A 15418-nucleotide genomic window follows, 5' to 3' on the forward strand; every position below is an offset into this window, starting at 1 on the left:
AGGCCAGAAGAGATAAAACAGTTAAATAGTTCAAAGAAAATTAAATTACAAAAAGGAAAAAAAAATCCTATATTCCTTATTTCCTATTCTGCTAATCACTACAGCTACACTAGATTTATATTGTGGCCACTTTGGGGTCCTAACACATTAAAATTATATTGTATATTATATTATCAAAATGTTTTACTGTCACGTCACTTTTGTGTAGCTCCTATCTTACTTTACAAAATCTTACAAGAGTCATTAATCTTTAAACAACCAGAAGTTTCCTTACTCTATCAAAAAACCTCCCACATTCAATATGCCTTAAGTACATTTGTGACCTTGTACAATGTAAACCAGTGGTTTAGGAAAAGTTTTACTACCTAAATATTTGCTCTGTTCTATTAATTTATCTACAGCATCAACTGCTGTGGTTGTCAGCAGTTAACATACAACCACATCTCTGTGCTTCCCTTTCTTCTAACTGTGATATTATTTCCACTCAAGTGTCAAACAGACTATCCTTGTACCTTATTTACATGACTGCAGAATTGAATGAGACGATAACAATGCTAACACAGCTGCAGCATCATTTGGCTAAATGCTAAAATGCTGTTTGTTGTTATCAATTATAGCCGGTGGATTCTTGCAAATGCCCAATTAGGAAACCACTATGGAGGGGCAGAGGAAACATAGATTAGTTTCACAGATTATCTGTCTCATGTACTACTGTCAGGGTATAGTGAAAGTTTCAGCAAATATGCCAAAAATAACTTTATAAAGGTTAGCTATTGGAGTTATTAACATAACAAAGGGGAAAAAAATACCAAGGCTGCACACTAGCACACGATAGATATCTCACATCAGGAGAAACAAATAATTCATAATCACATTTTACAAGTTTAGAAGTCAACTCGATTTTGAAAACCGCAAGCCTCTCTAAAGTACTCCTGTACGTTTTGTGCTGTTATCTGCCACTAAAACAAGGCCATTTCTTTTTTAAAATGATAATGAAACAGAGCCCCAGTCAATGTGACAGAGCAAGATCCAAAGATCCAGCCTGAGACAAAACAAAAGATAAACAGGTGTTTAAAACTCACTGCTGTTAGTTTGTGGTCAAAAGATGCAGATACATATAGCCAACACTGCTAAAAGACTACAGAAAGGGGGAATTGAGCTTTCAGGCAAAAAGAACTGCTGTAATTGGGTCTCAGTAACTCATGATGTAAGAGTCAATATAGGCTTTGTTAATCCTGTCGGTTCAGGGTGGGCCTGCACACGTCGGACAATGAGGTAAGCAGTAACAGCATGTATGTGACACACAGCACAGAGAGAAATCCCGCTTATACATGGACCCCATACGTACCAGCATTTTCTGACCCCTCCATGGTGGATATCTTTTCAACAGCCACTGAAAAATAAACAATGGTCAAGTTATTTTTAATTTGACATGAACCCAACTGACCTGTTCCCCTAGCTACAGACCAAACTCAATTAGTGAAACAGTGTGGGCATTTCAATACTGAGTGTAAATCTTTAAACTGTGAGAGTTCAAATGAAAACAAGGCTACTGCTTCATGTTGCATAAACAGATTTCACTATACCTCCAGAGGCCACCTTAAAGGTGCATTAAGTCATTCTTATAAAAAATTATATTTGCTGAAACTTTCACTATATCAGTCAGTAGAACATGAGACAGTTAATCAGTGAAACAATCTGGTTCCTCTGGCTCCTCCTAGTGCTCCTAATGGTATTTGAAATAATTCACTGGGCCTGGATGAAGACAATGAATCAGAACAAAAAATATGTTAAAATGCTTTGGGCTGGTGGACTCAACAATAATCTATGGCTCTGATTGCTTGTTTTTGTTCAGGTGGAATTTTGTATTTTATTGTTGTACATTTTATCCTGCACTAGTACCATCAAGTAGTTAATGTTTAACCAAATAGGATTTTTTAAATTTTTTTTTATAAAAGTTGCCTACTGTCGCTTTAACAGATTTTACTATGCCACTATGTCCACATGGCAACTTAAGTCAAGGCTGGGGAAAGACAACAGCTTTACATTTCAAGTTTGTGTTGGAGAAAAGTTCCATTGGGCGACATGGCCCATGGTTTGCATAAATGGGACACTAGTGGAAGGTTTTGGAACCCGTGGCATGCGGGATGTGTCCAACACAGTGTGTGTTGGTCTAAGCTATTTATTGGGAGTTATGTAGATATGGGATATGCTAACATAAAATGAAAGCGGCCGTGTTGCTGTAGCACTCAGCCTCTGCCAGGTCTGCCTGCTCGCGGTTTCTAATGACACATTTTGCCCCACTCTTTACCAGCAGTGCGTCAGAACATCCACGTCACACCAAACACTCACGTTCCCACTAATTTCTTTCCAATGACGAGCCCAGCGTTTACCATCAGGTGAAGTCGGACTGTTACAAAATGACAGAGGTGACCACCAGCACCTCAGTTCTTGGTTCCATTTACTGGTTAGAACAAACAGTTGCTCTGCCAAACACATTAACTAAACACAGAGATAAGAGGCGTTCAATTGAGAAACCACACGGGCTAACCAAAACGCTAGCTAGCTTCCGCCGGTTAGTTGTAACAAGCTAATGCCGGCTATGTTGCTGCCTTTAAAGCCAGTTATGACTGTTCGACAAGCTACAGCACCACTCGACTGCTTTAGTAACGTTAACATTGCAGGTTACAGTTCAAGTTAAACAGCGTCCGGCATACCAAGTAAATTAGAGTTACACCAAACAGCCAGGCAACTAGCTAACCTAACGTGTGTTGCGCTTCAAGGAACGCGTGTCTGTACAGTGGCTAGCAAGCTAGCAACTACCCAGCCCAGACTGCCGTTAGCTGAATGCTAGCTAGCGTAGCTCCCCAACGTGACTGTGAACTTACCAGCAGAGTCGAGATTTTCCGAATGTGCCTTAATGGGAAAAGACGGAACAAATTCGGCGGCGTTTACATTGGGCACAAACGGTTTAGCGTTTACATTTAAGGTTTGAAATGCCGACTCAAGTTGTCCGTCGATTGTGGCCTCCACATCGTCCTCTTGTTCCCAGGAATCAGGGGCAGTGTCTCTCGGGTCCATCGTGGGTCTTGGATTTTCACTACTGTGATATTTGAGCTACGCAGTTCTCGGTCTACGTAAGTGTCCGCCCAAAACCCGGTGTTAAGGTCACCCCTTGGAATGATTAGGAGCGTCCCAACTTTAAGTGCAATGTTTTGTCTCCGATTCCGGTGAAATAAAACAGCCGGTTTCTGTCGGTGAGACGCCAGAGAGGATATTCGACTCAGCACTCCCAGAGACAGTCCGCGTGAGCTAATGCGTCCCGTCAGTCGACGTGCTACCCGCAGTGACCTCTGGGATATGAAGTCTTATTCTAAAGCGGAAAACATTTGTCTTGAAAGAGTCCCGAAGGCAAAAAAAACTACATTCCCCAAAGGCTAGAGTTTACGTCAGTAGTTTGTGACCTTTTCAGGAACCGCAGATTCGATTAAGGGTTTCTTTTAGCAAACATGGATGTATGGTAGCAAATGGAGAATGACTTATATGCTTAGTAAAACAACTTGACTCACTCACTAATATTATGTGCATTGATTTTTTTTTTGGTTTGGAAAGCTCATTATACTTAGAGACAACATTTTAAGTTGCGCACTGAATTTTTAACATATTCTAGGATTGCAAAATTCCTCATGGTGAATTGTTGAGAAAGTTTTGGAACACCAATAATAAGGTTATTAAAACGTTTGCCCTGTCACTCAAACTAATAAGGGAAATAATGACCCAATGGTCCATAATTTAATAAAAAATATATGTTTGGTTTTGTAATGGCCTCCACACACCAACCCGACGGCCGACCGTCGGCAGAAAAGCAGTCGGACTGATCAGTCGGCTCCCGTCTCCTCGAGTCGGTCAAAAAAATGCCTCCGAACACACCAAACCGACGCCAACTGGAGCGTACGTTCTTGCGCGGAGGCGGTAATGCGCCACATAACAGCAGGCGGCGGCTAATCTGTGTTGTCGCCAAAAAAAATGAAAACCGGAAATAACGGAGAGAGTGTTTGATAGTAGTCAACAGGATCGTTAATTGTCATTACTCGCTGAACGGAAAATACGATGGCTAATAATTAACAAGATACTGGCGTTGGCGTAGTATGTTTACCATTAGTCACTTCCCGGTTTTCTCGTGCACTCACTGATTCGCTATCAACGGGATAGCACTCCACCAATCAGATTGGTCAATTGAGGCACCGAAATGAAGGCTGACGCTGACTCCGACTGACGACGGGAAAACACCGAACCGATCGAGTCACCGAACCTCGCCCGACTGTCTGACGCGTCCGACGGCTGAATAATCGGGTTGGTGTTGCGGAGGCCCTTAACACACCAATCTCCAATCACTATTAATAAAGTAAGAAACAAAAGTCCCTTTTAATTAATTTTTTCATTGCAACCAATGAATGCATTTATAACCAGATTTGGGTACAAGAGGTGGTGCCAAACAGCTTGGTTATAAGTCAATACAAACCTATAATAAGGAAGTCTAATGAACACCATTACGACAGTAGTAATGCAACATAAATATCATGCAACTTTTCCTGTAGAGCTCCTCCGGATAATCCTGTCTGATCAAGTGAACTGAACTAATATATATACAACACACTTTATATTATGATATAAAATATTTTGTGAATTTTAAATATGCCCTCGGTTCGAAATCAAGTCCAACAAATAAATTACCAGTTTCAACCAGAGGAAGTTGGCCCCTTTTGTAAAAAAGTAGTGCCCCTGCGGGCATAACTTCAAATTCAATAACTAGCCAACACTCACCTTTAGACTGAGCAGTACATAAAGAAGTGATATACTTAATAATTGTTTGCTATTATTTGATTGATAATAAGTCTCTTTCAGACAAAAGCATCATCAATAAAAGCAACAACGTCTACAATATAATTGCAAATTCAGGACTACTTCAATGGGCTTAAAAGACTAAATAAAGCCAGGATGTGTTGCGCATTAGATTGTACATGTGTTGCAATTACTGTAACGCAACATTCCATATTACATTTTATTGTGGTGTATGTCAAAATGTAATTATCACTGCCAGTACATAAATTGATTTTTGCAAAGGTGGGTCCCAATTAAAGTCTCAAGTTTTGGCTATGAAGTCCAAAGTCAAGTTGAAATAAGTCCAGTCCTAAACCCCTTGTGCTTCACATCCCCAAACAAATTATGATATATATTTTCCACAAACTGAGTAAAAAATTAGCAGTAGAATGGTACATTTTATTTATAACATTTTATTTAAAGGTGCCTCTCTGGGCACTCGAGGACACCGTACAACACAATAAAAAATAAAAACAGTAAAGAAATAAGAAACAGATAAGAAAAACGACAATGTAAGATAGTTAGTGAGGTATGCAATTCTGAATAGGTGAGTTTTTAGTCCTTGATTTGAAGAGTGTGAGAGAGTCCAGGTTCCTGAGGTCTGGTGGGAGTGAGTTTCCAGAATCGGGGGGCAGAGCAGCCGAAAGCCCTGCAATTCCCCATGGTGACGAGCGGGGGGCGGGAGGGACAGAGAGGTGGACAGAGGAGGCAGATCTGAGGAACGGGAAGGGGTGGCAATGTGGGAGGAGTTTCGGAACCAGATAATGGAGGGAAAGGTTGTGATGTGCCTTGAAATTAAACAGGAGGATTTGAAGTCAAGTGCGGAGTTTGACCGGGAGCCCAGTGTTGCTGCACAACAGAGGTAATTGTGGGTAGACCGAAGCAGAAGGGAGGTTGCAGTAGTCGATGGCGGGAGGTGACAAGGCTGTGTACAAGAATGGCAGTGGAGTGGGGAGAAAGGGAGGGGCGGAGGCCCGATTAATATTGCGTAGGTGGAAATATGCAGACCAGGGTGATGTTCATTGATATGGGATTGGAAAGAATAATGTGCTGTCAAGGATGACACCCAGACTCTTAACCTGGGGGGAGGGGGAGACAGAGGAGTGTCGATGGTGAGGGAAAAACTGGTCAGCTTTTGAGAGGGTTGATTAGTGCCTAATAAGAAAGAAATTCCTGTTTTATTCACTGTTTAGTTTGAGGAAGTTGGAGAAACAGGATTTGAGTTCATGAAGCAGTCCAGTGAGGGAGGAAGTTGGGAGAGTGGAATTGGTTTGCTGGAGAGGTAGAGGCTGGGTGTTCATCCGCGTAGCAATGAAAGGTGGATGTTATTTGCCGGAAGATATTGCCAAGGGGAAGGACGTAGATGATGAAGAGAAGGCCCAGGACAGAGCCCTGGGGCACACAGTGGTGACGGGGGACGGGTGGGAACTGCAGGATTGGAGTTGGATGAACCTGAGTGTGGCCTGAGAGGTAGGTATTTAAACCAGTCAAGGGGTGTGTGTGAAATACCAATTGGAATTTACAGAACCAATTCATTTACAGAAACAAACTGGTTGGCTTTTTGGAAATTGTTAGTACTTTCAAATAAACATTGAAAATGATTTTAAGGCAAACTGGATCCATGCGGTGATGTGTTTTGCACCTGACAACACCACCCTTTATGCTTTGTCAATGTGATTGGCTTACTGTTCAAAAACCTGATTTTAAATATAATCTATTGGTTTATAGGCGCGTGCTAATAAACAAATTCTAAAACCAAACAAACCGGTTTGTGTTTTTATATCGTTCTAAGGTGACTCAATGAAAGGATCTGATCATGTGGTAATGGTGGGATGCTTACCCTAAATGTAAACAAAATGCCTGCTTAGGCTAGCTAGCTAAATTACATTAATCGTTAACTAAGCTAATTGGCTAGCATTTTTTCTTAACATTAGTCCCTAGAATTGTAACTGGCTACCCATCAATTGATTGTAGAATTATCTGTGAATAAGGCAAGGGATTTGTTAACATTCAGCTTCCTTTAAGATGGACTACGTATTTTTCCCTATTTATCTTTTCACTTGTCTTTTACACATAGACTAGGCACACACATAGCATATCTAGTACAGGGAAAGGAAAAACGTTGACCGAAGTTTTGCTCAACCTGTTTCTGGAGCACGAGGCAAAAAGGGGTGGAGTTTAGGAAGGGTCCAATTTTGCCTCCGACCCCAAGTCCATGTACTTAAGTCCACACTTATCAGCAGTAATCAGTAGTATTTTTCATACATTTTTATTTGTTTTGGTACCGCTGTTTTGCCTTATTTTGTGTTCGTTGTCAAGGTTAGGGTTCAGATTGCACAAAAGTCTGAAAGCAGGTTACTGACATACACATTAACTGATTTAAAGTATATCTGTTGTAACAAAAATTTGCAATTAGTGTCAATAATACAGATATGGGGAAGATATCAAGTCATTCCAAGTCAAAAGGCATGGTCCAAGTGAAGTCAAAGTCACATTGCAAACTTGTTTTGATTTTGTTGAGTCTAAAATCATTAGATTAAATTCTCAATTGACCCTTCCTAAGCCCCGCCCCTTTTGTGACTTCTGTCAACTTTCTCCTTTCCTGAACTTAGATATGCTATGTGCTAGGCTTTGTCTCTGTGAAAAAGAAACAACATTCTGAAGATGGTCGAAAAATAAAAGCGACATAACAGCCACATCTCAGTTTGTAAGCTAATTGTTGTGCACCAAGCAGTCAAGACACAAGTAACAGGTTTTAAATTCAAAAGGTGGGTTTATTTTCCCCCCAAAAGATTCAACAAAACAGATTATTGAAGGCAACTGAATTAACTGAGTTATAGGGCCCTTAAAGAGGTCAAAAAACAAAAAAAACACAACCCTACGAATAATTAAGGCTACCAAGACTTTAACTCACCTAACAGACCTACCAGAATGAGACATGAGGACAAAATATATACTGGCTGATCAAACCAATAAATACACATAGGTGAGGAGCACATAGACAATTATTGAAAGTCAACACAAAGAATCACTGATCCCCCCTGGTGTCAGAGCTCTTGGTATGGTCCTTGGCTCTGCCCTCAGCCCCAACTTTTGCCAAACCAGGAAGTAGAACTAAGCAGTCAGGTAACTCAAAGACAAACAGAAATGAATAAACAACATATTAAACCAAGTAGCAATATGACACAATCACACAATGTAAACTAAATGTGTGCTAATCTAGAAAACAATGTATTGTTAAGGTGCTAATAAACAAATTCTAAACCAAACAAACGGTTTGTGTTTTATATCATTCTAAGTGACTCAAATGAAAGGATCTGATCATGTGGTAATGTGGATGTTAACTAATGTAAACAAAATGCTTGCTTACTAGCTAGCTAATTTACATTAATCGTTAACTAGCTAATTGGCTAGCATTTTTCTAACATTAGCTTAGAATTGTAACTGGCTAGCCATCAATTGATGTAAATTATCTAGTGAATAAGCAAGGGATTTGTTAACATTAGCTTCCTTAAGATGTGACTACGTATGTCCCTTTTATCTTTTCACTTGTCTTTTCAACATAGACTAGCACAGCACATAGCATATCTAAGTACAGGAAAGGAAAACGTTGACCGAGGTTTGCTCAACTGTTTCTGGAGCACAGAGCAAAAAGGGGTGGAGTTTAGGAAGGGTCAATTTTGCCTCGAGCCCAAGTCATGTGACTTAAGTCCACACTTATCAGTAATCAGTAGTATTTTTCATAAATTTTTATTTGTTTTGGTACCGCTGTTTTGCCTTATTTTGTGTTTGTTGTGAAGGTTAGGGTTCAGATTGCACAAAAGTCTGAAAGCAGGTTACTGACATACACATTTACTTTCAGTCCAGTATTTCAGTTTCAATCACTGAAATTTTTTAGTTTAAGGACAGTTGAAATTTCTACAGATTATACCACCAACTTATTTGGGTCTGTTTGTAGCTACATTAGATATACCGTAGTAATACCCCTTTACTTGTGAAATTCTGTCTTATAACACATTCATACATACTACACGTACTTTTCCACATTGTGATTTTCACTGTCTGTAAATGTGCTTTTATTTATCAATGCCTGACCATGTTTTCCCCATTGGCTTTCATTTATTGCTCTGTCAGACATCTAGGGCTCAAATACAATTACAAATGTACTTAAAGCCACAGTACATAAAAATAACTTTTTTTTCATATTCACTGAAACTTTCACTATATTCTGACAGTAGAACATGAGACAGATAATCTGTGAAAAAAACAGGTTCCTCTGGCTCCTGAGATAGTTGATTGTTGAGTCTCATTCCCAGGTCATAAAATACAGACACTTTGGGACCCTGGGAATGAGACTCAACAATCAACTAACTTTGTTGGCTCTGACTGGTTGTTTTCATTCAGGCCCGGTGGATTATTACAAATACCATTAGCAGCACTAGGAGGAGCCAGAGAAACCTGATTGTTTCACAGATTACCTGTTTTATGTTCTACTGTCAGCATATAGTGAAAGTTTCAGCAAATATAACAAAGGTTGTTTTTCATAAAAATGACCTACTGCAGCTTTAAGAACGTACACTGAAAAACCGAACCACAAACTCCCAACAGTATAGAGGAAGACTAAAAATCAGATGGAGAGGTACTTTTGGAATTAGAACTAAACATTAAGACTATACAAATGTTGAATTTAATCTGTCAAAATTACACAAAATATGTCAGTGTTTCTGTACTGTAAACTAATGGTAGAAAACATTCAAGGATAAGATTCTGCTGATTTAAATACAATCATCATTCAGACAGTGACAGAGGCAGGACAGTCCAGGACATTTCCTTACATCAAATCAAAAGCTCTTCATCAAAACATGTTCTTGTAAGGTTATAAAGTTATTGATTTCGCTTTACATTATAATAACATAACAGAACATAATAATCATTAAGAAGATTCCCCTTCATTTACACAATATAATAATTAAATAAAGAACAGTAGTAAAGACATTATCTACAGAACAAGTGCAATAAAGCTCAAATAGATTCCTTTGTAATCTTCATTCCTTATCATAACCACCACATTTAATCCACATTTTACAACTCTTTACAGTAAATGTTCAACCAGTACCTGGCTCAAAGTACTAAAGGACACCAATGGCCAAATTTGTTTTTACATTGAGGCACGTCCATGGGAGCAAAACCTACCGAGGCTCATTCAATCCCATTCAGTTCCAAAAGTCATATAAAACAATGAGAATTCCTGTTAATTAAGTTGTGTAAAGTTGCATCAAAATGCTGAATATGAGATGAAAGATGTTTGCATTTTTAGAGAGGTCCCCATCACAGTTTTATATTAGGTGTGCATTCATGACAAACTTCCATTGTGATAATTTTGGAGGACAGTGGGATCTGCATTTGTATTTATCATTTAACATCCAACATCATAGCCCCCAGTTTTCATTACAACAGTCTTTTTTAGCAGTCGGGGGTTTAAACACAAAAATCAAATCTATACAATATCACAAAACAAAATTTTGCGCTATTTTTAAATATTCTCTTACTACTTCACTGTACCATATCCGTTTTGAGGGCATGTCTATGGGCAGTTCAGTGTCATGTCAGACAGTGTTTTCTGTGTCATTTCATGTAATATTCTGATTGGTTGGTTTGTAACTGTGGTTGACGGTGGCAGCAGTCACACTATGAGAATTTGTCCCAAAATTTCTGACCTGACCTTGTGTGTCTCAGTGAAATCTAGACCATAGTTTGGATTGACAACCACAGATTTCACCACATTTCCATCATCATTGACTAACTTCCATCTGGGATGGTTCCAACCAAACTGTGTAAAGACCTTTAGGATCTACCCTAAACATGTCTGTGGTATTGTCCCAGTGTGGGACACTGTTTGAACTTTGTGACCTTCTATCCCCAGAAATCCTTTAAAGGTTATATATATATATATATGAGAGTTAGAACATTAATATAGCAGCAAACAACTATTTGCTATTTAAAGATATAGTGGAGTAATTGCGTTAATACAGCAGGTCCTGGAACTGCACGTGTGTCCCTCCATGTGAACCTGCTGGCTTTTAGGAGAGTTGATAAATTAAGGATTTATTTCAACAAAACCAGAATTGGTGATTGTTGGAACAGTGGAAAGACTAACAAAAGACAGTTTTGGTGAGTTTTACTTTGTTTCTGTCCAGTTTGAAGTGTTTTATGATTATCTGCTAGGTAGAATGACTGCTTTTGTCAATGGAGTCTGGTCAGCCATAGTGCTGTTTTTGCTTTGGTCACAGATGCTGATGCTCTAGAGTGACATCTAGTGGCAAGTGAATTTCATATATATAACCTTTAAAGAAAAGTTAATAAACACATCAAAACAATCCTTAGCTTGTGCTATTGCTGATTATTTATAGCAAAATACATCAATGGGATAAGGACAAGTGTTGGGTTGAATTTCCAAGCCTGGCAGAATCAACTCAGAACAAACAAATAAAATGACAAATAAGCAAACAGACAAACACAAACATCTATTTGGCCTTGTAATATGGCACTAGGATAAGGGTAACCAGGACAGGAAGTACTTTGAATCCAGGTCTGGCAGGATGTTTTTTTCAAAGAAAGGAAATATTCCTCATACATCCTCTGTGACAGAAGGCCACGTTTTGCTCAGCTTGCATTGCTGACAAAAATAAAAATAAATTCATATAGAAATTCAAAACTCTGGCCCCCACTGCGTGTGCAATCATAAAGTAAATTTGAGTTAGAGTCACAAAGCTGTGGCTGGAGTTTATTTTATACAATGGAGTATTAGGGCAACTGGTTTGAAATAACTTCTGACATTTGAGAATAAAGCCATAATATTTGGAAAAATAAAAGTCACAACATAAAGTCAGAATTTGTACGAGAAAGGTCAAGTTGTAATCTTACAAGAAAAAGTTGAATTTGTAATGTGAGATAATATCATGACTTGTTCTTGTAACAGTACCTCTTTATCTTGTTATTTTTCTTGTAACATAACTTGTCTTGTTAAATTCCAACTTTATCTTTATTCTTATAGTCACTTGCTTTTGTACAGTTAAAGTTTTATCTTGTAATAGTGTGATTTTTCTTCATGACTAGAATTCCAACTTTATCTCAAATAATTATTAACTTCTTCATGTAAAATTATGCCTTCATTTTTGTAATAACAACCGCTTTACTCTTGTAATATTGTGACTTTTTACTCATGAAATTACAACAACCCAAAATCTTTCAGATGTCCTGATGTATTTTCCCCCCAGCAGTGATTGTGGGGCAGTGCACATTAATTAAGGGAGTATGTTCAGTAGGCATTTTTTTCATTAAATAGATTATGGTACTCTACTTCTTCTATACAGATTTATTTCATTATAAATAATTCTAGTTAGTAATTGGGTGGGTTAGATATATATCATCTGTGTAGACTATTTACAGTGAGGAATCTAAACCTTTTAACTGCAGTTAATAGTGAGCTGCTTTATTTGAAGTGAATTGAGACTCTGCTCCTGAACCAATCATAAATGTATTTCTCTTTGAAGCTAGGAAGGAATTCTGTGTGCAATATGGCTACTTCTCTGCTCTCTAATCCAACAGGACACCCCAAAGTCATCTAGTGACAGACTTTAGTGTAAAAAGGCTGGATGTCAACTCTATTCCATCCAACCTTCAGAGGAAAAATCCACCCTAAAACACCTCTTCTGCTGTTTAGTGTATTCTTGTTATGTCCTGTGTGAAAGCACAGCCAATCAGCAATGACACAAGAGATTTCGAGTGCAGCTATGAAGCAGTCTGACAGCAGAACAGTGTTCATACAGGGGGACATTCAGGGCAAAAGAGGCAGAAACTGTATATCCAGTTCCCTGTCTTTTTTAAGTGGTTAAAAGGCATTCTCAACATTGCAGGAAAACACATTTCTCACAACACATTTAAGCCTGCTATTAAAATGCCAATCTTTCCTTGGTGCCTCACACCTGCTGTTTTTAAAGCATTATCCTCACTGAGATCAGATCTCTGCCCCAGACGCCCTTCATTTTTTTTGTGAGTTGTTGAGTTCCGAGAAACTTTGTCCAACTGACTACATTAAATTCCCATATTTCACCCCCCTTGTTGCTCTGTGCTCCAGTAACAGTTGAGCAAACCTCTGTCAATCATTATTTTATTATCATTACGTTAGCTGTATGTTATCAAATAAATAACAATAAATTTGCTTTATGCTGACTAATATCTATATGAGTTACATTGTGGAAGGGAACCAGCACGTTGTATTAGATTGCATTAATTCAAGATCAGCCCACAATGTGAGCCAGACTACCTCCAGATGTGGTCAGGTAGATCTGATCACGACACAGTTACACCTTGCAGTAACATGTGTTTTTCCTTATTTGGATAACTTGTCTGGATGCAGATTGCATTTTAATAACAGGCATAAATGATTTCTCAGAATGCTGCATCAACATTTAAAGAAATATAATATTAGAACACTTAAAGCTGCAGTAGGTAACTAAGTAGGTAAAAAAATATTTTTTGGCATATGTGCTGAATCTTTCACTATATCCTGACAGTAGAACATGAGACAGATAATCTGTAAAGAAATCAGGTTACTCTCGCTCCTCCTAGTGCTCCTAATAGTATTTGCAAGAATCCACTGGGCCTGAACAAAAACAACAAATCAGAGCGGAGAAAGATATAAAGACTGTTTGGGTTAGAGGCTTGAAGATAGTTGATTGTTGAGTCTCATTCCCAGAGTCCAAAATAGTGCATTTGATGCCCTCATTGTTGATGACTCAATAATCAACTATCTTTCTATCGGCTACATATATTAACAAAAATATCTTGCATGTGACATTTTATCCAAAACAGTCTTTAGTATCATTTTTGCATTGCATTTTGTGTTGCATAAAGTTCAGCATTACTGAGAAATACCTAGGGGGAGCTGTTGAGTTCATCCAGCTGAGTTCCACCATCTTTTTCCTCTTTCTTGTTTCCTGCCCTTCTGTTCCACTCTGGCCTTTCCTCCCCTCAGCTGACCTTCCCACTCCTCCAGCCCTTTATCCTGCAGATGTTGGCTTGACTTTGTGGTTTGTCATCTTAGCACAAAGGCCACTCTGTTGACGAGGGCCTGGCATCAGCCTGGGCGCCTGCCAGCGTAATCTGTCCTAGACAGCCGCTCACAGAGCCAAGGGAAGGGTGGGCATGAGCTGGGCATGGAGCATGGAGAGGGGGAGCTAGGGGCAGGGGCTACAAGGCAGGAATGGAGTCACAGCTGTGAGGGGAGGGTCAACTACCCCCCTCCACATCCTCTTCTCTTTATTTTCAAAGCCTGGATACGCAGTCAGTCAACAGACCAGATCTCGTTCTACAAGGAGACTGAGTCAGTGCTCCAGTTTGGAATGTAGTTTCAGGACCTTCCTTACTCTGGCCTCTCCTTGCAACGTACAAGTCTTTCCCTTCTTTCCAAAGACTTAAGCTGAGAGGAACAACTTTAAACTATGTTTAAAGTAGAAGGCTTTGCCCCAGTTTCTCTGCATGGGAGCATTAAAGTATACCTTGTATTTATATTTGGTGTCCTTCGAAGAATACACATCATCAGCATCAGCAAATGCACCAATAAGGCCTGGGTTATCAGAATCAGAATCACTTTTATTGGCCAGGTATGTGTGCACATACAAGGAATTTGACTCTGTTTTTTATGCTAGAAAAGAACTAGTTTGTATGATGTGTTGTCTGACTATGATAGATAGCAAATGCCTTGTTAAACCGACACGTTTCTACATTAGCCCAGAACAGACAAATAAAACACTGGCTCTAGATAGGGCCTTATGAGTTTTTCATGCCACCGTAGTTTCTACTACATGCTCAGGAGGCTGAGCACTATTCAAACAGTTGTAATCTGCAACTTAACCGCTAGATGCTACATAATTCTACACACTGGTCTTTTAATACAACTTCGGTGTTACTTCCATAATATTGGTCAGTAGTCTTTTGGTAGTAATAAGATTTTTCTAACCAAATTTACTTCTGAGATAAAACACAACTATATAGCTAAAATAAGTCTGATGGGCTAAAAACAAAACAAAAAAATCAGTCAAACAATCAGACAGGACAACATGACTGATGCCTCTTCAGGATCTGTTTCAGTTTGACTTTAAAATGATTCCACTCAGGATCCAGGTTGAGTTCTTTAGGTATTCCATATTTTGCTCCCCTGAGTAGAAAACGTTGTTTGTCCAAATGAGTATTTATGTAAGGTCACCTTAAAATTGCTGCTGGATGCTCCATGTGTTATTGAGCCTGAAGTTGAAGTGGAACCACAAGGTCACTGAGCACCTGGCGAACATGGTTACTGTAGATGCTGTTTGTGACCAAGAGGTTACACAATAACTTAAATGTGAAAAGATCATGGACTGCATGAAGCTATTAGCATCATGAAATGGTAGGCAGTCTCTAATAAATCTGAAAGTTTGTTAAACAAAAAATATTGTCTTACATTAAAAATAAAAACAATATATATACATATATATAT

General features: G+C 38.9%; 2 protein-coding genes across 2 annotated transcripts in view; one reads left to right on the forward strand and one right to left on the reverse strand.

Annotated features, from left to right (window-relative positions):
- Positions 1-3336, reverse strand: part of gspt1l (G1 to S phase transition 1, like) — an 18665-nt gene extending 15329 nt beyond the window's left edge. The window contains exons 1-2 of the mRNA XM_035654226.1: positions 2889-3336; positions 1349-1393 (exon numbers count right to left, since the gene is read on the reverse strand). Of these exons, the coding sequence (XP_035510119.1) occupies positions 1349-1393; positions 2889-3081 (238 nt within the window). The 5' untranslated portion in view covers positions 3082-3336. The remainder of the gene's footprint in view (positions 1-1348; positions 1394-2888) is intronic.
- Positions 1-15418, forward strand: part of zgc:158403 (tetratricopeptide repeat protein 39A) — a gene marked incomplete at its 5' end in the record, with an annotated part of 767589 nt that overhangs the window by 712645 nt on the left and 39526 nt on the right.

This window comes from Morone saxatilis, unplaced genomic scaffold (assembly GCF_004916995.1).
Source record: "Morone saxatilis isolate NCDOM2014 unplaced genomic scaffold, NCSU_SB_2.0 Contig14, whole genome shotgun sequence".
Lineage (NCBI taxonomy): Eukaryota > Metazoa > Chordata > Actinopteri > Moronidae > Morone > Morone saxatilis.